Below are 22275 nucleotides of genomic sequence, written 5' to 3' on the forward strand. Positions count from 1 at the left end.
CTTTCCCCTTCCTTTCTCTTCCATTCACTATCAGGAAGGGCAGCCTGTGGAGGCCCCAGTCAGCCCAACCCAGAGCGAGCAGGGACTAGAGGCAGCAGCGGCTGCAACAGTGAGTGGATTGGAAACCAACCAACAATCACTTTATGTATTTTTAAAGAGTTTCCTAGTTATGTACCAGAATCCAGAATAACTATACTGAGGGCGTGGGGCATGCATGACTTGGGAAATATGTCCTGGTTGCTTATTGGGACAGTGGCAGAAGAGATTTCTTGATGCCATCAGTATAGTTATGACACTAAGTTCATATGCCAGAATGCAAGGAAAGTAACTTCCATAAAACTAGTTGTATTCCAAACTTAATCCCATGATCCTCAACCAAGATAACAGCAATGGGCTAATTCACTTTCATATCCTTATATTTTGTTTTGTAATAGAGACTTTTCATCTGTTAGGCAAGCTCATCGGTATGACTTCTGAACTTACCTTTCCTATACTTCACTGATGTTGTCATTCACTACCTTAAGTGATGATATAGCTTCTCCCCAGAGCAAGGTTTTATATGCTGCTTCTACTTGGTGAACATCTAGGGAGCCTTTGCAACCTTCAATCTATTTTATGAAATTTCCAGTATCCTATGTGCTATGTTGTGTGTATCACGTATCTGGTAAAATAAATCAGTTTACCATCTGTCTCCTTCCCACTACCTTGCTATTCAGCAGTAGCTGAAATTAATTGAAATAAAATATTAAATATTTGTTCATAACAAATTTCTCAATAGCATCTTGTCCCATGGCAATATCTAGGTTGGCATGGTACATTTTGGGAAGAGCAATACACACACATTACTTACAGATTATCTTAGCAAAAATGACTATAAACATACTTCCATACACCAGTATTATGAAATAAATGCCTTTAAAAGAAAAGGAAATGTTGTTTATGTCCTTGATGTTATTTAAATAACATTAGGTGTTTCTGGTAACATGAAACTAAGTTTCTTCTAAATATCCTAGAACTAGGCTAAAAAGTGCTGATTATTTAGCTCAGGGGCCATTTTGGTACTGATGCTGTAGCAATACTGACTAATGCTTGTTGATGAAGGCATATAGACTCTTCTTCCCTCTGAGTAGAAAATGTAAGACCTGTTGCTTTGATATATCTGTTCTTCCCATAAACTCTTCTTTCCCACTTTTCTTAATCCAGTTAAGGTGAACTCATGAGGCTTGATGCTTTTAGTCTGGGCTCTGTGGCTTTCTACCATGTTGTTTTACCTCTGGCTCTATCAGCCTGTTTACTGATTGGCTTTTCTCAACAAAAGCTTTTGACAAAGCATCCATGCCAGGAGGAAAGCAAGAGGTCTTTGGGATTATAATAATGTTTATACATTAGGAATCCTAGATTAAGAAAATAGATGGGGAATATAAGCTGAAAAAAAAAAGAAGAAGAAAATAGATGGGCTGCAGATCCCAACACTGACATGATTTTGTTATGTTTTTGTTTATCTTTATTGTGTATTTTGTGTAACAAATTATTTTGTACTTACCAGTTGTATGTGTATCCCCCATACCTTTCTCCTAGTATTTTTTCGCCTCTGTTCTAAAGAGGCTTGTCACTGTCTATTCTGGAATGTCCCGTCTGTCTTGATTTTACTTTATCTGCAGGTTTATGAAAACCTTCAGAATCTGCATTCCTCTTTAATGAGTCCCACCTTTCCCATGTGTTCCTCTCTTCTGCTGCCCCTAACTCACCACTTTCTCCCTCTAGTCAGCAACTAAAGTTGTGTGCCAGATGAAATCACATTTTCTCCCTTCACCTTTGTTGCACTGCCATCCTCTGGGATGTGTGTCTTTTTGAGATCTTAGGCACCACATTCGGGAGCATATCCTAGAGCTTGAAACAATGCCAGAGATGAGGATTACTCTTAAATACTGGTCAGAAAGTTGTGGTATGAGCTACATACTGAAAGGTACAGCCTAGAGAATGAATCTGAGAAGAAATAACCCATCATATGTACTTAGTACCACTAAGGTGCCTTCTGAACAGAGTGCAGCCCTTCTAAACTGTGCTGTGTACAAGAGATGGAAGGGTTCACTGGAAAATAAACCTTAAGTTCGTCCACTTTAACTACAGCAGATTGAAGCTGAATGTTGGGGGCCTGTAATCAGGTATAATTCTAATTCTGCCCCTGCTTTATTGTGTTGCGCATCTTCTGCCTCTCTAAATCTGAGTACTTTTTAATCAAATTGGTTTAAGAATTGTTAGCCTTGAGATATTTCTGTGCTGTTGCTATATGTGGAGGAGCACAGGATCTGACCAGATGCCTATAAAAGGAATTGTTCTACCACTCCAGAATCCTCCATTTAAGGAAAGAGGATCTTTTATTTATTTATTTATTTTTGACTGCTGTATATTCTTCTAGCAAAAGTTATGTGTGGAATGAGCATATCTTTGCCCTGAAAGGGGTTGACCTTTTCTCTTTGTTCTGTAATATCAATTCAGAGAGCAGTTAAGTATTTGTGAAAGAACAATATAAGTTAATCAGGGTGATAGAATCACTTGTTGCTTAAACCCACCTAACTTGTATGAGATATCATCTTCAGTGCTACAGAAACTCAACTTCTTAAAGTTTAATTTGTGACTCTGATCTGTTTATATTAAGCGTTTCATTCAAACAGGCTTCTTGATGGGTATTGATTGTGATGAGGTTTGTTTTTTTCAGATGCAGCAGGCAGAATTACACATTTCTTCAAGAACAAGATGAAGCTGTAAATTTAAGTTGGGTTGGAGATGACAGAGGGACATGGGGGTTGGATGTTCTGTATTTTCATTTTTCTTTAAAAGAAAAAAGTGGGATTTTTTTTTTTTTTTGGTGTGTGTTGTAAGAATGTGAATTTTTGCTGAGGTTTGTATGCACTAACCATCGCCCTCTCCCCACTCACTGAATGTCACATTAAAGTCCAGGCAATTCTACTCTTTCTGTTCATCTGTGTAGGGAACTCACAACTTTGGTGGGATCAGGGTGGGCAACGGACCGACTGAGGAGGATGCTGAGATTATTCAGCATGACCAACTCTCCACCCATTCAGAGGACGCAGACGAGGTAAGATCATAAATCTTGGCCTTTAGGCCCAGCAAGACAATGGTGTGAGATTCTTCTCCCTCCACTTTGAATACCTAAGAGATCTTGTTCTCTCTTGGTCTTCTAAAAATTCAGCTTGCCTTCTGAACTCTTGAGAGTTACATTTTCTGATGGGCTGCTGTTCCCAGACACCAAACCTTACAAAACCTCTGGCAGTCTGGGTTCTTATGTTCAACTTCTTGAGGCTTCATGTTATTGGTAATCTACTCCATGTAAGCCCCATTGTTCTTTCTACTGAAGGCAGAGCTTAGCCTGGCTCCTGAATTCTTGATACTAATAGCACATGCTGCTGTTAGTCCAAGGACCATGCATTTCTTCCTGCCTCTGCCATCCTAAGGACTGTCCAAATTATTTGGTATCAGTAAAATCAAAGCTATTACTCTGTTTTATACTGTTCCTGTTAACTTTGATGATCCTTTTCCTTTTACATTTGGGGGGAAGACCACCCACCCAGAAAATGGGGGCATTCTTTTAGACTTTGTCCTGGCCTCAGTGCTCTTATTTCAGATACTCTGGCTGCAAGCTGTTGTGGAAGTGATTTTTCTCATTCCTGTAGGGAGATTGAAAAGTCATTTGATCAGGCCAGGAACTACCTAAATAATCATTGTCAGTCACCAAACACCTGACAGCAAAATTTGTCAGAATTGTTAATGACAATGGCTCATCTAATCTTACTGTCCTTTTTAAAGTTGATAAATGCTGAGAGTAACCACCACCTGGCTGAATCTCAGGTTTTTAGCCTACCAGCCACTTTCATCATGTATCTGAATATTGGATTTAAAAAAAATAATAATTTTTTTTAAAAGAATTAAGGCACATTTAAAAAGAGAATTATTATTTTAAAAATCTGCTACTTATACATTCCCTGTGTTCTGAGGAGAGGCCTCTAGTACATTAACAGCATTTAGCATTGTCTAACCTAGAGAAGATTCATTAATCATGTGCGCAATACTTGTAATCATATGTTTAGTATGGCCTCACACTAAGTGTAAATTTGTGTTTTCAAGCCTACCGAGGATGAAGTGGTAAGACTAAAGCTGGCTTTGCATTCATGTTTATCTCTTCCCATCCTTGTGATCATTCTCCTGACCTTGTTGCATATACATAACCCTTGCAACCTGCATCTCATGACCATGTCTAACACTTCATAAAATGTGTTCTTAACAGTTAGCTCATCTGCATTAACTGCATCTCATGTCATTCACCTCTGTCTTTCTGTTTCCTTTGACTTTGCTGATCCGATACCTCTACAGGTCAACTGAGAATGGCTTTTGAAAAAATTGCAAGTGATGTCTGAGTTGGCATTCTTGAGGTTATTGCATTGGGGGCTAAATCACATTGACTTCTGTCTTCCTCTCTTGTGATGTTGCGGTTCCTATGTTATTAGGAATAACTTTTCTCCTCGCCACCAAGCGCTTATGAGCCATTTCTACCATTTCCCCCCCATCTTAGATATAGCCAGCCTTTTGTTGCTTTTAGTCAGCTTGGCAAAATCCCAATATGTTCTTAATTAATATTTCTGAATCTCAGTCCGGAGTTAGTTTTGTCCTCTGTGATACAAGCTGAAGGAGCAAAACTTGAGAGGAGGCTTCTCCCCTCAGATTGTCTGACTACATCCCTTGTAACTATACTCTTTATGGAAGAGAGGTCCACTATTACACCAAACATATTCAGATTTTTTTGGCAAAAACAAAAGAAAATTGGCAAAATTCTCAAATAGCCTATGGATCAGAAGAACAATATAACTTAACAGTAATTCACTTTAATGATGCAGAAAATTGTGTGTATGTGTATATGTGTGCGTGTGTGTGTGTGTGTGTGTGTGTGTGTATGTGTGTATGTATGTGTGTTTTAAGGACCTCAAATTTCTTCCATTTGCCTTTTCTCCAGAAATTTTCCTTAAAATAGCAAAATCCAAAAACTTTGATTTCCTATTTTCCCCACCCTCACTTCTCAGTTTTTCCTGGGTGGGTAGTGGGTAAGAGTAAGACCAGGAATATTTTCTCTTCCTAAGGACTGCAAATCTTATTTCTAGCATCAAGCAGTCTTTGTGTCACATCTTGGTCAGTCTTCTTTGTGGTGTGTGTGTGGTGTGTGTGTGTGTTGGCCATTGTTTTGCATGTAACACCAGCAACTTGGGTAACATTTTTCTGGGCTTCTTTCTATTTTGGATGTAAATCCCCTTAATCCCCTTAGCATAAAAAGTCCATGTGTAGATTTCTTTATTTGTTATTGTTGCATAGAATTTGATATCTCAGGAGAATCAGTTACATTTTATAAAATCTTTAATGTCCCAGTTTATATTCAGGGCCAGCTTCCTTGAGATGGTTAAGTAATTATAACATTTAATATTTATTAAGTACCCACAAAATTGGGTCTCTACAATCAAATTGAGGTAAATGAGAATTATCTGGCCAAGTCAAAAAAAAATAATAATAACCTATTTTCTTCATGCATTTTCCCTATTTCACTTTGGTAAAATCCCAGTTACACTGTGTGACACAGTTCAATATTCTGTTTGTTGGGAATATTTTTGGCAATTATGTGTTTTAGGAATAGGTATGAATAATTAATTGAAGAAATATTTGAAGGTATAACCCACTGTCCTTTCAACCTATGAGCATTGCCCATCTAATCTACAGTAGAGGAGCTAGTGTTAATATTTCCTCTTCCCTTTTCAGGATGATTGTGAAAGAAGAGACAATTCCTAAAGGGCCAAGGCAGAGAAATTATCTTCATTAATGAATCTTATTTTAAAATATTGAACTTCCTAGAGCTAGGACATGTGACTTTGGAAGAACTAGAAAGCTGTTTTGGGTTCCTTACTATTCATTAGAGGTGTCAGTTTTTTTAAAATTTCAGAATAGCTAAAACGATTTAAGAAAACTATTTTGGGGAAAAGCTCAGAAACACACCAATATGTATTCTAGTCCAAGGCCAAAATAAAGTGTGTTTTCATCAGATGAACATCGTCCTGGGATGTATCAGGGCAGGGCTTGCCCCCTTGGGACATAGCAGAACTGAGTTTGCCTTCATAGAGGCACTCACTCTCACTGAACCAGCCTCATATGCATGAACAGTCCTCATTTGTCATTCCACATGAATGTCTGGTGCCCCTTGGGGTGGGGTCACATTCACATTGAAAGAAATAAATTGCAATAGAATATAGGCTGCACTTTTCCCACAACTCTTTTCTCAGGCTCTGACTTTGAGCAGGGAGCGGGGGAAATGGTAAGCGCGCTCTTGGAGGCCTATGTGGTCCTGCTTTTGCCCAGTGGTGCTGATCTGAGTGTTTGTTGTGTTTGTGAAATTTTAACCTATGAGCTATGGGAAGTTTTCTTTCCCAGTCTCTTGGTCTGGGGGAAAGTGGCTATTTTAGAAGAGGAGAGATCTCATTCTCCAATGGTTCTATGACTACTTTGGCACTCCACCTGGGTTAGTGGGGAGTGAGTAATGAGAGCTCTGGTCTTCTAAAGGCCATTATATACATCTAACTTGGAGCCCCAGCCTTATGATCTCTGGGAGTTGTCCAAAGTCAATTTCTGAGTCCTGACCCTCTTCCATTGTTTTAAAAATTACTTTGGGTGATTGCAAGGAAACTAGCTGGGGGAAAAAATGACAGGTAAAAAATGGAAGGGGTAAAAGAGAGTGTCATGTTTGGCCCAAACTAGTAGCCAGATAAAATTTTGCAAAATAAATTCTCAATATTCATTCAGAAGTCACAAAGAATAGAGAGGTTGTCCTGCCCTAGAGGATATACAGGACTCCCTCCAGTTAAATTTTTTTCTCCTCTGCCCTGCACAGAAGTAGCTGAGGATTAATCACCTAAGTATAAAAACAGTCTCTTGATGGCATCTCAAAGGTAAAGCAAGAAATGTTGATACCTCAGACAAAAAGCTTCAGGTCTTTTTTCTAGAATCTTCGTGGCATGAAATGTCTATAACAAAGGTGTCTATGAAGAGGGTTTTATTGAGCATCCCCAGAGCAGGGTCCTGTGCTTGGAATGAAAATTCAAAGCCAATACAATTCTTACCTTCAAGCTTATATTCTGTTAGGTTAGAAAGATGTATAATTAATGGAGTGTCAAAAGAATAAAATTCAGATTAAGTTAGAGAAAGAAACCAGGTTAATCTAGGTACCTTTTAGGGGAAACCATAATGGAAATTAAGAGCTAAGTTTAACATCACATGCTCATATCTGCTTCAGAGGTGAGTTCCAGTTATGAGAACTGCAGCCAACACTTAGTGACTTTACTCAGGTCACATTGCCAAGGATTCCTCTAATGCCTACTGCTCTTTTGTGCTATGGTCTCATGTGTTCTCCCTGGTTCCTTTCCCCCAAACAGTTCGACTTTGGTGACACCATGGTGCATCAAGCCATCCACACCATTGAATATTGCTTGGGCTGCATCTCTAACACAGCCTCCTACCTTCGGCTCTGGGCCCTCAGCCTTGCTCATGCACGTGAGTATCCTTCCACGATTAGATGCTCCTGAACAACCCTGATCCCCCAGGTAGGCTGTTATAAACATAATTCCCTAATTGATCGGTTATAAAAAGCCTTAGGATTCCTGAGGCTTTGGGTGAAGGAAAAAATGGATCTGGGGCAAAATGCAGGAAGAGGTCAGCAATTCCTGTTTTCAGCACAATTTTGCCCTGTTAATATAACCCAGATCCTATGAGAACTAGGATAGTGAGAAGACTGAAAGAATAAATATGGGGTCCTAAGCAAAAAGAATTAGACTATTACCTTTTTGTAAGCCTCTTGATGCACTGACAACTCATTCTGTTTTTCCTCTTTCAGAGCTATCTGAGGTACTCTGGACTATGGTCATCCATATTGGCCTAAAGGTGGAGAGTTTAGCAGGAGGCTTGGGCCTCTTCTTCGTCTTTGCAGGATTTGCCACGCTAACTGTTGCCATCCTCCTGGTGATGGAGGGCCTTTCGGCCTTCCTCCATGCACTGAGGCTGCACTGGTGAGAAAGTGGGGAAAACTTCATTATTGCTGATAACATGAGGTGAAAATTCATATCCCTATAAAGAAGGAAAGCCTTCTAACTTCTTCAGTTATATACTTTCAAACATTTTTCTCCTTCCTTCAGAGTGGGATCTTGGGCTATCTTGAGGAAACACTCATTTTCACCTCTTCATAGATGATTTAGAAATGCTTGGCAGAAAAACTACCAAAAGTAAATCCTGAACCCCCTTTGGAAAAGCATCTCAGCCTTTCTTTAGCCCAGTGAAATTTCCTTGGAGATTAACATGTTACCCATTCTTGTCAGTATTTTTCCAGTACCCCTAAATTCTTACTCAAAAGAATTTTGCCTGATTTTTGTCAGGTGTTCACTACTGTCATCCTAAGGAAATACAAGTATTGGTATAAGGGATTTTTTTGTTTTTGACAAGTAACTGGCTCTCTAGGTTTTACTCTATAGACTGGCTTTCTTCTTTGAACATATTCTGCAAAGAATTTCCCTTGTAAGGAGTAACTCTAGGTTAAATTGAGAGGAAACATTGCAGAAATGTCTTGGTCTCTGCAGTTTGGCTTGATATATATGCTTTAATGTGGTTTCAGGTTTTAGGAAGAAAGGGGGGGGGGTTTGTGTTTGATTTTGTTTTGTTTTTGTAAAATGGAGCTTGTAACATTTTGACTCTTGGTAGATCTGGTTAGCCTAGCCCTTCTTTGTGTGCATAAAGAACATTGTTCAGTGGAATGATCCAACTTCTACTGAAATATGGGAGCTCCTATGTGTGCTCGTCCAAAGGCAAGAGTCATTCAAGTGATCTGCCACTATCTGGGTGATCTTAGGCCTCTCATTTCCCTCCTTAGACCATAGCTTTCTCCTATATGAAATGAGAATGTGGGGATTAATGGCCTCTAAGCTCTCTTCTGACATTCACATTCCATGGGTCTCAGATCTTTTCTCTGATTCTCCCCAGAGAGTTCCAGCTCTTTCTGTATTTGAATTAAAATTTAAAATCTTAGCCTGAGACCTTTTTGCTTCTTGGTAGGTGTGCTGTCCTCTTAGCTTTGCCTTTCATGTGATTTGGCTGTCACTGAAATTATTTTGTAATAATTCAGCTATTTATAACTGCCTCAAGCAGGAAGTGTGGATTATGAATGTTACTCTTTTGCCCACTCATTCCTTTAAAAAAGTTTGGTCTGCTGTCTTCAGCAATCCCACCCTTTTCTGCTTTGACTTCATTTTTTCTTTTCTCCTCCATCATTCTCCTATCCTTCTGCAGTCCCCATCCCACCTCTCTTTCATTTGGAATAAAACTACAGCATTCAAAAAGTGGTGGATTATTTATTTTTTATTATTTTTAATTTTTTATTGAAGATTTTTATTTTCAGAACATATTCAAAGATAATTTTTTCAACAATGACCCTTGAAAAACCTTGTGTTGGTGGATTATTTTTTAAAGACATATCACCCCATTCTCAGCTTATCAGTTCTCTTCTCCATCATACTTCCTTAGGTACTTGATGTGAAAGGAACATCTGAGTAATCAGCATGTGGTGACTCACATTGGCGTGAGTCACATTTTCTCACCCTCCCTGGCTTCCTTCCCTTCCTATTCATTCCACTCTCTTTTGCCTCCTGATTCAAGGAGCAATCACCTCCTCATGTTCTAGCTTAAATGTCTAACTAGCTGCTGCTTCCTTTGTTTCAATCATCACAGGGTCAGGAGCCAGAGCAGTGTGCCTCTGCCTAGTAAATCTAGGAGAAAAAAAGAGTTCCTTTGCCCACTCTCCTTGGCTTTAGTAGCATTCTTCTTACTTTTGTTTTACTATATTAGTACTGATTCCAAGTAAAGTGGAGTTTTAGATGGTAGTTAACTCTCCTAACCAAAACTGTGCTCATTCTGGGCCCAGCTGAGGGACATGATTTCAAGTTATCTTTAGAATACTCTCTTATGAACAAGCCTGAGAAAAGTTGCAAGCTTTGATAGATAGAATCAAGTATTTTCAACTCATAATAAATCCCATTAGTCAGAGCCAGGACATAGTATTTTGTGAGCTCCAGGCTTAATGTGAAAACTGTACCCTCTATGTGTTTTTGTCTCATGGAAATGTTGTATTTTTCTGTAATCAATGTGGCTTGATTTATCATTACTAACCCCCTACTTGATAATGAGGAGCAGAATTTTCTGACATTAAAGATATGTATTTATGAATTTTTTTAAATAATTCACAATTATTAAGCTAGTGATAGTTCGTCAGCCAGCTCTGAAACTGAGTTCATTGGAGTTGAATTAACATGCAAATGATTGGAGAGCTAGTGAGAATGTCATGACTCAAATCCAAGTAATAGGTTTTCTAGATTAGAACTAGGATTAGCCAAAGAGATCATCTTTTAGCTCTTTTTACATTTGAGGAAACTAATAAGACTCATTATTCTGCCATTATTCTGCTCAATGTGAACAAGGTAGTAAGTGGCTGAAATTTGAACCCTAGGCCTTGAGAGGCACTCTTTCTACCATCTTTGTTGTTCTTCCTCTGTGCATTCCCTCTTCCTATCCTAGGCCCTGCTTTGGTGTTAAGGCTTAGATTTCCCCTAAATGCCTTTCATTTAGTGCTAGTTGACACAGAAGGGGAAGAGAAAAGCAAAACCAAAAACTTCCCTTTGCAATATTTCTTAAGAATTCAGTTATTGCCCCTCTCCTCTCACTTTGCCCAATCACTTACTGCCATTTCCAGAAAATTTCCAGTGCTTGGGTTGGAGAGTCCCCTTCCTATACTCTACATGGTGCACTCTACCCCTTAGCTTGGATGTGTTTCAGGATGAAGTTTCAACTTCTTGGTATTCCTGGGAATCTCCCAAGTTAAGACAGGGTTGCTGGAAGAATTTGGACTTGTAGTCCTACATCTTGGAAGAGGCAAAGAACAGCTGTTTCTGCTGAATACTGCTGCAGAAGTATTCCTACTATGTTTCCTGATGTCCTACTGGGCAGTATTGATACCACTTGCTGTTCATATCGTGTGTCCCAGTTTTGGCTCAAGGAGTACCTTATTATGTAATTTCTGGGTCTGTTCAGTGACTGCAGGAAAAAAGATAATTTTTGAATCCCTGTCCTGTGCAGTTCACTGTCTGGGATTATTTCTCCAGGGGGGGAACCAGGAATCTGAAGTTGCAGGAAGGCCTGTACTAAGCAATAGGAGCTAGTACCAGTGTGGAACAATATCTGAGACACCCAAGGAGTTATTTCTGAGAGCCATCTTTTCTTCTATTTCATGACTACTCCTTTCCCTTGAACTTAAGTTTGGGGGGTTTCTTTCCTCTTTCTCTTTATTTCCCCTTGCCTCCCATTCCTGCTATCACATCTCTTAGCAAACATTTGGAATGATGTGACATTAACTTTCTTAGCTGCCAAAATTTAAAATGATTCTCTCCTATGAAGTTGATGTTTCATTGGAAAAAACTGGAATATTCCAAAACCTGAGTACTGAGGCTTAAACTGACTTTTTTCTCCAGAAATATAATTTATATAACCTTTTTCATCTTGTGCATTTCCCCTTCCATCTCTCTTAATCCTCCCACACACCCTCTGGATAATGGATAAGAGGAATAGATTTGAGACCGATTTATTGTTAAGTAAGAGGTCTGTGATGGCCCTTGGGCTCTAAGAGACTAGATGAGGAATACAATTTCCCAACATGATTTTGGGGGTACAGTAGGGTGAAGAAGAGGGAAACTATACTGAAGCTTAATCTGGGAAGGATATTTTCTATACATATACATATGGGTTCTTGTGTTTCGCACCCAGAACGAATGCTAGAGGACTTGCTTAGAGCTAATACTCGCATCCACCCCACTAGGGGTCTCAAGTGGGATGAGTGAGAGTATTTGTTGGGTTCCCCACCTTTTTGCTGCCCAAGACCAAACAATCTCCTCTGCTATCCCAGATAGGACCTCTGAGTAAGTGCAGTTGGTCCTTCTGAGTCACATTTATTGGCAAATACTGAGGACTGAAGCCTGGGAAGAGTCTTCAGAGAGACACATTGCACTTCCTCTGGTCCTCCTGCATTCAGAATCCCTGGTAACAATTTAGAGGGGTGGGAGTGGTCAAAGTAGGCCCCCACTGAGCAATTTGTAGCATGTCCCTGGCTGGTGGAAAAACTGACTAGGCAGCAAGCCATGGCCCTGCTCTGCCCAGTCCCAGAAGACTTTGTGTTTGTTCTTTCTCAGGAAGTTCACGTTTCCCTCACTGGAGAGCTAGCGTTCCAGCTCTGTGCTGTGGGGCAGGGAGGTGACGGTAGGCTGGCCCCAGGTGCAGCTGGTTCCCTTTAAAACACTCATTGTGATTTCTGGACTAAGGGAAATATCCTCCTAGCTTCTTGATGTCAGGATTTAGGCCCTAGTCTAGGAGGCTCCTTAATCTTAATGAAGCCCTAATGCATAAAAATAAAACTAGGTATCCAGCCTCCTTTTTCTCCTGGGATTGGAATACAATACTAGACATAGCTGCCTTCAGACTCGTGGGTGGGCCGGGGTGGGGGTTAAGTGTTGGGGGTGGGATTCTTCTGCACCACTAATATACTGCTCCATTGCCTCTATCACAATGTATGGAGGAGGGCTTTATGTAGTCCAGCCCTTTTAGATTCTGGCCCTTTCTCTCTTATACAATTTCTAAATTACTTTTTTTCTCTTTGCTGATTTCCCAAATGAAAGATGTTACCTCTGTATAGGTAAGACAGTAGTAGGAAGTAGTAGGAAGGCCTGTGGAGGAAGGGAAGACAGATTACGGCCAGCCCCTGCTTCACTCATGCGTTACAGTTAAGTCAGGGTTCATGTTCACCTTCTGAAGATTGGTGTTTGCCCTCAAGGGCAGTGATATGACTGGCCCAGTGCCTAACCAAGCAAAGAGGAACTTAGTCCAAGCTGCTTTTAGGAAAGCTCCGGGACTTGCTGGGACCTTGGGACCCTGGCAGAGCCTTTGTGGAATATGGGGGAAGCCCGCCCCCCCCCCACAGTCAATTGTACTCTTTTACCTGGGAGGCCTACCCTAGTAGCTTAGTAACAGGGGCCTCGGGGCACAGAGAAGGTACAGCCAAGGAGACACCTTCCTCTGTCTCCTAATCCACCTTTATTTTCTCATCGATTTTCTGGGATTTCAGGGTGGGAATCCCTGGGTTAGGGTTGGAGGTTGAAGAAGTCCTATGTTTGACACGCTTCAATTGAGTTTCTATCTCCTGAATGTCATTCCCCAACCTTCGAGTAGCTGAAGGCCCCAGATGGAAAATATTGCTCAGAAGCTGCTCATGCCTCTCCTTTTTTTCTCCCCACTCTGAATCACAGCCTTTTCTCTCCATATTTGGATGATGTTTGGTGGCTGGGCAGTTGTCCAGACTTATACTCTTAAGATAGAGTTTATAAGAAGCAGCAACAAACAACTTCCATGTCACTCTGGTAACAGAAGAAAAAGCCTCCTTCTCCATCTCCCTTTGAGTTTCAAAGTAGCCTCAGGGACACAGCTATGAACAGAGACCGAGCAGCTTGAGAAGCAAGTTGAGGTTCTGTTTTTTCCCTCAGTCCCCAAGAAAAGAATTCCTGCTCACAAGATGTTTTTGTGGTCTGAGAATGTTTTTGCCATTGCTCTGAGAATACTTCCCCTTCTCACCTCCCCCATTTCCTGGGAATAGTCACATTTCAATAGAAAATCTCCTTGTTGCTCTACCAAAAAAACCACTTACTTCTCCAGCCTCATTTGAGTGCTCCCCTGTGATGGCTCAGATGTGTTATCGGCCAACCCCTGCCTTTATTCCGGAAGGTGGAGGCCTCCCTCTTCCCCCAACACAATTTGTCCCAGGAAAGGCTCCATGAGGCTTCAGAGAGGCAATTAGATACATGTGGAGAAGCTCCTGGATCTTGCCTACAGTGTTAAGCTTCAGGTGAAAGTGAGTTATTTGAGTCTAAGGGTAGGGAGGGGGGAGTCAGAGAAACCTGGACAGGGGTGTTTTGTTTTGTTTTGTTTTGTTTTGTTTTTTTTAATCTCAGGAAAAACATTTCACCTTAAAAAAAAGAACCTTTATTAAAGCATCTTTTACATATGGAACTATACAAAAAGAACTGTGTGGACACAAATCCAGCCTTTAAGGATTGTGTAGTCTAAATTAGGTGCAGTGTGTCTGGCAGAAATGAACCTGGGAAGGCATCTAGGTTAAAAGTATCAACCTTGGGGACTACATCTTGACTTAGAAAACTGCTAACAAATTCACATTATCTGTGGTGTTTCTTTTATTTTGTAAAACATCTCCCAGTTACAATTTTATCTGGTTCAAGCTGCCCTGGAATTTGACAACTAGCTTAATCCTCCTCCTCAGCTCCCATTTTGTAGATAAGGAAATCTAGATCCAGATGGTTGACTCCAGTGGCAAGGCAAGAACACTCAGCAATATCAGGCTAAAGTGTAAAATATTAACCACAAATGTTGGGATACAGACAAGTAACAGTGTGTCCTTGAGAAAGGTGAGAGAGAGGGGTACAACAGAGGAAAAAGCAGCATAGTGTGGGACGACTGGACACAAGTCATGGTTTTAACTGCATATGGCACTGGACCGGATGCTTTCTTCCATAGGCCTTAGTTTCTTGCTCTGAATTCCTCAATTCCTCCACAAGAACTTGGAGGTCCTTGGGACTTTGGAAGTTCCAGGGCCAGTGAAGTTAGATGTGAGTCCATGAAGCTGGGAAAAGATTTCTTGATGGTAAGATTGAGGCTGATCAGCAAGGATCGTTTTCTGGGGTGGGATTTAATAAAAATCTGAGTTGTAAGGGGCCTTAGAGGCTTAACCCAATATTTAACTGGAGCATCTTAGACAGATGGTTATCCAGCCTCTTCCTGAAAACCTGCAGGGATGATGGGCATGCTACCTCCAAAGGCAAACCATTCCTCTCAAACTGTGGGTGCCATGCTGTGATCAATTGTATTCTCTGTCCTCCTTTCCCCAGGGTTGAGTTCCAGAATAAGTTCTACAGTGGGACTGGCTTCCAGTTCTTCCCCTTCTCCTTCGACAACATTCGTGAAGGAAAGTTCGAAGAGTGACCAGTGATCCAGGCTGTCCCAGAACTCCCTGCCCCCTACTGTGGTGATTAGCTCATCTCTCCAGTCTGTGTGTTTGTTGTGATCCCCAAGGCCTGGCTACCACCAGACCTCCCTCGCCATCTGCGGAAGTCGTGTAGACTGTGATTGCTCCCCTATTCTGTCCTTGATCCCCACTGCTTTGTGTTCTGTGAAGAGCTTGAGCAGCACAGCCACGATTCGGACGTAGCCACTGACCAGAGAGCGGTCACTTTCCCCATCCCCTACCCATTAGACATAGAGGCCAGGAGGAAGACCTCTCCCTCTCTTTCCCCAAAATTTGGTTCACTTACCCTTCTTACATTTGGAACCAACCAGGAACAGGTGGTTGGGGAATTGACACTATTTTTTCTTCTTGTTACACAAGGGGAACAATAGCTCCCTACTTCTGATGTGTGTGCCCTACAGCTCTAGCAGGAACTATTGGAGGAATTCCCAAGTCCTCCCGCCTCAGGAAGGGGGAACTTTTAAGCTCAACAACAGATCTGGGAAGGTGAAGATTTGTGCCTCCTTTTGTACTCCCTTCAACTGTGAACCTTTGGAGGTCTTGCTGAAATTTGGAGCAGAAAGAGGGACAAAGTGGCCTGGGCCTAGAATTAAGAACTCCTTGCTCTTTACCCAAAACCCACTCAGGGGGGGGTCTTTATTTGAGATTTATAACTCCTTAATCCCTCCCATATGTCCAAAGTGCAGAGGAGTTACTCAGAGCAAGAGTTTCTTGTTTTCTTCTTAACCTATTGAGACTTCCCTCTCCTAGTTGATATCCTCCTCCTCTCCTCCACCCCAGGCCTTCACAGCTCCTCTGTTCCCCATCTCTTTATTGGTTTGGGGGGAATAAGGACAACCGAAAATAATTTTGCACTGAGACTTTATCCTATATGGAACTTAACAGGAGACCCCCAAAGATTCTGATCCCTCCCTCCACAATCATGCTGTTTTGGTACAGACTATGGCCACCCACGATGATTCTCTTTGTGAGGCTGGTGGACCTTGCTTGTTTTTCTAGCTCTTGTTCCTGCCCCTTCCTACCCCTGAACCTATTTTTTCAAAAATAGCTATAGTTGGGCATGGGAAGTGGTGCCAGGGAAGAGCAGCTTCACCTCCACCTAGGTTGCTAAATGGAGATCAGTGAACTGCACTTCTGGAGGATGCGCTTCACCCTGACCCACACTGGGCTGTCAGGTTTATGGCCCTTTAATCATGTGTTGGCACAGCGGCCCCAATAGCCATGACAGTTGTAGCTAAATTGGCATCTGTCCCCACACATCCCCTGAATGGACCAGCCCTGTCCTTATTATCGATTGCTCCTGCTCTTTAAAAATGAATCAATATAGGGAATTCCTCCGACTATTGCTCGCTCTCTCTGGCAGTGAGAGTGATTGTCTAAGTTTGGGACATGTGAGCACAAGTCCTCTGAAGGAAGATGATTGGGAGAGAAGACAGGGGATGGTTTTCCTTCCCTGAGAAAAAGAAATGCATGAGCCAAAGAGGCTGACACTAGAGAATGAGGATCAGGGGAAGCTCTGTTCCTTGTGTGTTGGCTGCTGTGAGTCTTCCTCGATTCCTTGTGCATGGTGTTCCCCTACTTACCCTGGACCTTGTTTACATGAGCTTTGCTGTGTGCTTACAGTAGAGTTTGTTTAAAGTGGAGTCACCTTAGGGGAAGCTCTGTGCAAGGGCCCTCTGCAAACATGTCTGTGCTGAATAAAGTGTTTAGCTTCACTCAGAAGCCGGCTTCCATCTCTGTCTTCTTTCTCATCCCCTTAGGTTATATCACTTTGGGTCCTACCCCCTACTTCTATCCATTTCTACCCAGGCCCCTTATCATTGCTCTCATTCTGTCTGACCAAAAGCCGCAGTTGCAGCAACTGGCCAGAGCTGAGTTTGTGAGATTGTCACCTTATCTCACATTTCTCTGGCACCTTTCCTCTCCAAGGAGCCAAGGGCAGTGTTGCAAACTCCACCCATGGGGGCCCAGCAAGGACCAAGCCAAACAGTTCGTAGGAAGAGAAGTATCTTGTCTGTGGACTTGGCCCTAACCCTTCCTTCCCCCTTCTCCAAGGCCCTGCTCCCCCGAGGCCAGGCAGTGGGGCTATTTCGGGCTCTGTTGCTCCAATCTCTCTAATAGAGTAAAGGTTCAGCTCTGCCTCCAAGACCCGTTAGGCAATATCAGGCGGAAGGGAGAGATTAGGGAGGTCATGCTCTCCCTCTAACTCACACTCCCTGCTCTCCTTGCCCTTGCATTTCTTTCTCCAGAAGGCAAAAGGGCAGCCAACAGGAGGCACACTCACGGAGGGGGGAAAAGACTGGGCCTCTTCATAACCCTGATGCCTGAAGCCTCTCCCCACTCCCCCAGGAGTCCGAGGTGGAAGTCAAGACAGTCTGTGCTTTTCTCAAGGAGGATCTGGGCCCAGCCTGGGTGGGGAGAGACTGGCCAGCCTAGCCCGGCAGGAGGGGGTGGTGGGGGAGGATCACTGTAAATGCCTTCACTTGCCATGGGAAGCTCCAGCACTCTTGGCTACCGTGCCTTTACTGTCCCAGTTGCTCTGTCCCCTATTTTTGCCTTTTAGCACTGTATTTGATTGGTGAGTGTGGGTTCTCAGCAGCACAATGAAGTGAACAGGGATGGAGCCCTCTGGGGACCTTGCATCAAGTTCCTCTCTAAGGAGTCTGTCTCGGGTCTCCATTCTCCTGTTGATTTTCTCAACCCCTCTTAATTCTATACCTTCCCTCTCAATTTTCTATTTATCCTGTATAAAGCATTTGCTCACCATCTCCCTTGTTAGGTTGTAAGGGCAGGGGCTGTCTTCTCTCTGGATCCCCACCACCGGAGCTCAGTGCATATAGCCCAAGGGTGCCCTCCTCGGTGCCAAGTAACCCAAAGTAGACTCCAGCCCCTTGCCCCAAGGCAATCTGGAAAAAGCCCCAAGGCCAGGAGAAACAGGATACACAGCGGCCACTCAGCCAAAACACTGCTCTGGGTCTCTTCAGCTTTTCCTTTTCCCCCTCTCTCCAATGCATGCTTTGGGGGCTCCTGCTAATTCTGGCTATCCTGGAGGAAACCAGACAAAGCATTTCAGGCCCTGTGTCAAAGGAGGAAAGAAGATCCCAAGGAACTGTATCGGCCATCTCGGACTTTGGGGTGGAGCATTGGCTCCCTGAGCTCTCTGGGCTCTGCCAGTTTCAGCTAATTGAATTTGTGTGATAGGATTTCACTGCCCTCTGGTGGTCAAACTTAGAAATGTTATTTCCTCCAAGAAAGATGGGGCGATGGGAACAGAATTGGAAGTTTTGAAGTGGGCATTGGAAAGGAGGCCCTTCAAAAGGAGCAGCGGGTGGAATCTATTTTCAGGGAGCAGGCTGTGGGGGTCAGCGGGATATTATTGTTGTGAACAAAGCTTTAGCTCCCAGTCAAAAGACTTGGGTTTAACACCCAACTTTGCCTTTTTATTTTTTTAATAGTATTTTATTTTTCCAAATATATGCAAAGATAGTTTTCATTATTAATCTTTGCAAAACTTTGTATTCCAAATTTTTCTCCCTCCCCTCCTCTGCACAGCAAGCAAGCCTATATAGGTTAAACATGTGCAATGGAGCAGCTAAGTGGCCCAGTGGATAGAGCACCAGCCCTGAAGTCAGGAGGACCCAAGTTCAAATCTGATCTCAGACACTTAACACTTCCTAGCTGTGTGACCCTGGGCAAGTCAATTAGTCCCAATTGCTTCAGAGAAGGGAAAAAATAAAAGTGTAATTCTACTAACATTTCTATATTAGTCGTGCTGTGCAAAAATAAAATAGGATCAAAAGGCTAATAACAAAAAAAAAAAAAAAAGATGAAAACACTACACTATGCTTTAATCCACATTCAATCTCCAGAATATTTTCTCTCCAGATGTGGAAGGCACTTTCCATCACAAGTTTATTAGAATTGCTTTGAATCACTTCATTGTTGAAAAGAGTCAAGTCCATCACAGTTGATCATGTTGTTGCTGTGAATAATGTTCTCTTGGTCCTGTTCCCATTCATATACCATAACTGTGCCCAAAGGGCTATAAAACTGTCACACACTCTTTGATCAAGCAATACCACTACTGGACCTCCATCCCAAAGATCATAACAAAGGAAAAGAAACCCCCATGTGCAGAAATGTTTGTGGCAGCTCTCTTTGTAGTGGCGAAGAACTGGAAACTGAGTGCATGCCCTTCAAGTGGAGAAGTAAATTATGGTAAATTAATGTTATGGAATATTATTGCTCTATAAGAAATGATGGGCGCGGCAGCTAGATGGCGGAGTGGACAGAGCATCAGCCCTAAAGTCAGGAAGACCTGAGTTCAAATGTGACTCGGACATTTAACACTTCCTGGTTGGGTGACGACCCAGGGCAAGTCACTTAACACCAGTTGTCTCAGAAAAAAAAGAAAGAAAAAAGAAATGATGAGCAACCTGATTTCAGAAAAACCTGGAACTTATATGAATTTATATTGAGGGAAGTGGAAAGAGCCATCTGCATCCAGAGAGAGAACTATGGAGACTGAATATGGATCAAAGCATATTATTTCCACCTTTTTCTTTCTTGTTTTATTTTTTCTTTTCTTTTTTAATCTAATTTTCCTTGCACGGCATGACAAATATGAAAATGTGTTTAGAACTGTACATGTTTAACCTATATTGGATTGCTTGCTCTCTTGGGGAAGAGGGAAAAAGGAAGAAAAAATTGGAATACAAGGTTTTGCAAAGGTTAATGTTGAACCTATCTTTGCATGTATTTTCAAAAAATAAAATACTAAATCCTCAAGGAGGTTACATTCTAAGAGGGGAGACAACATATAAACAAATATGTATCAATGAGATATACACAGGATAATTTGGAAGTAATCTCAGAGCTCTGCAAAGAAGTGCTGGATGATGTTTATCAGATACATTGTAGAGGGGATCCACAGTACTGGTTGGATTAGATGTTGCAAGGAAACTTTCAAATCTGTGTGTGTATATGTGTGTGTGTGAATTCTAGCTATACAATTTAATTCATGCCTGACTTTGGGCAATGTACCTTAATATCTCAGGACTTCAATTTCTTCCTCTGTATAATAAGGGGTTGGTCTACATAGTATGTAAATTCTTCCATTTTAAATGTTATTTTTGGTCCCAATTTCAGAGATGAGGCCACTAAAGGGTAAGGATTGTATCCAAGGCGACGAGAAAATCAGGGACAGAGCTGGGACTTGAAGCTGGTCTCCCTATCTCACAGAAAGTATTTTCTCCCTCAGTCAGTCACTTCAAATTGCCTCACAAAGCCCCAAGGACACTCTAATAACGTTTAACGAGCATTTATTGAAGGCCTTCTTATGGGCAAGGCACATTGTTAGACCCTGAGCATAATAAAAATAAGATGACTATTCTCTCCTCTTGTTCTAGGTTTTTGGACATCACTCTCACCTATCTATTTGACCACTTTCTTCTTTGTCTCCTTGAATGGATCCCTTTCCAAATTATACAAATTGTCTTCTAACCACAGCTGTCCCTCTGGGTTCTGTCCTGGGCCCGTTCCCTCTATGCGCTTTCATTTGGTGATCACATTGGCTCTCATGGATTTAATCACCATCTCTGTATGCTGATGACTCTCAAATCTACCTATTCTGGCCCTGCCTCTCTGCTGAACTCCAATCTTGCATCTCCAACTGTGTGTATTCGAGGCAGACTTAGGTGACTTGCTCAAGGTCCTACAGTTAATGCCTGAGACCAGATTTGAACTCAGGTCCTTCTGACTCCGGGGAAGTGCTCTATTCACTGCACCACTTAGCTGCCTCACCCAAGATATCGTGATCTCTATGTCCAGTAGACATTTTAAACTCAATGTGTCTAAATGAGAATTCATTTCTCTTTCCCTCCTGACCCCCCCCTCCTCCAACTCCTACCTTCCCTATTACTGTAGAAGGTAATGCCATCCTCCCAGCTCCGCAGGCTGAAAACATAGAAGTCATTCTGCACTCCTGCCTCCCTGTATTCAAGCTGGCTGTTGATTTCAGCATCTTTGGAATATTCCTTCTCTCCTCTGGCACTGCTCCCACTGGAATCCAGGCCCTTAGGCCTAGATTATCATAATAGACCCTGGTGATTCTGCCAATCTCAAATCTCCCTACTCCAAATCATTCTCCATTCAACCACTAAAGGGATTTTCCTAAAAAACAGGTCAACACCCTCAGGAAACCTCAGGGGTTCCCTGTCCTCCAGGAGTAAATGTAAAATTCTGTTTGGCATGCAAAACCCCTCCTTCCTATCCAGTTTTCTTACATTTTCCCAATATACATTCAATCGTCCAGCAAGAAGCCTTTTCAGGAACAAGAACTCTGGACAATCTCTCACCCCATTGCTTCCTCTCCCTCCTCTGATGAGACTAGGATCTGACTTCCTTCAAGACCCTTTCTACAGGAAGCCTCCTCCAAACCCTTTTAATTCCAAAGCAAGCTGTTCCTTCCTATTTATACATATGTAGCTGGTTTGTTGTCTCCTTCACACCTAATTAGATTGTGAGCTCCTTAGGGTCAGGGACTCTCTTATGCCTTTCTTTGTATCCCCAGTGCTTTACCCCAGTTCCTAGCACCCCGTAGGTGTTTAATGCTTACTGACGTCGGACTCCTAGGATTCGACTTGAAAATTCATTCTGTCCCGTTTGCCATTTGCTGTGCTGACTTACTCAGGGCCAGTCTTCACAGGGCTGGCTTCCTGCAGTCTGCCTTCTCTTCTGGTAGTTTTTGCATCGCAGGAGAGAGCTTGGAGAACTTTGATAGCCCCGAGGAGTCGGCCACGTCTCTTTATCTCATCTTTAAAGGAAGAGGATTCTGTTTTAATCTAGGCAGTAAGGACACATTCCTTCCTTGGCAACAACGTACTGATAAGTATCCCGTTTTTCGGAATCCGACCAGCATCTCCTCTTCCTCAACGGCTTAATTATTGAGGACTGAATAATGACCGGACACATGGCCACGGACTTCTGCTAACTTGTCATGACTGGGAGAGTTACACCTCCCCTCCCCCTCTCCGCACTGATCTCTGCGG

At 42.3% G+C, this 22275-nt stretch overlaps 1 protein-coding gene across 8 annotated transcripts in view; it reads left to right on the forward strand.

Annotated features, from left to right (window-relative positions):
• Window positions 1–16948, forward strand: part of ATP6V0A1 (ATPase H+ transporting V0 subunit a1) — a 100405-nt gene extending 83457 nt beyond the window's left edge. For 4 of the 8 annotated variants that reach the window (XM_074261584.1, XM_074261587.1, XM_074261583.1 and 1 more), the window contains exons 18-22: window positions 2993–3100; window positions 4147–4164; window positions 7485–7602; window positions 7943–8114; window positions 15090–16948. In XM_074261584.1, the coding sequence (XP_074117685.1) occupies window positions 2993–3100; window positions 4147–4164; window positions 7485–7602; window positions 7943–8114; window positions 15090–15183 (510 nt within the window). In that variant the 3' untranslated portion in view covers window positions 15184–16948. Of the gene's footprint in view, window positions 1–34; window positions 110–2992; window positions 3101–4146; window positions 4165–7484; window positions 7603–7942; window positions 8115–15089 lie in introns of all 8 variants that reach the window. The other 4 variants (XM_074261590.1, XM_074261585.1, XM_074261589.1 and 1 more) reach the window with 2 other exon arrangements.
• The last annotated feature ends 5327 nt before the right edge of the window (window positions 16949–22275 follow it).

This window comes from Sminthopsis crassicaudata, chromosome 4 (assembly GCF_048593235.1).
Source record: "Sminthopsis crassicaudata isolate SCR6 chromosome 4, ASM4859323v1, whole genome shotgun sequence".
Lineage (NCBI taxonomy): Eukaryota > Metazoa > Chordata > Mammalia > Dasyuromorphia > Dasyuridae > Sminthopsis > Sminthopsis crassicaudata.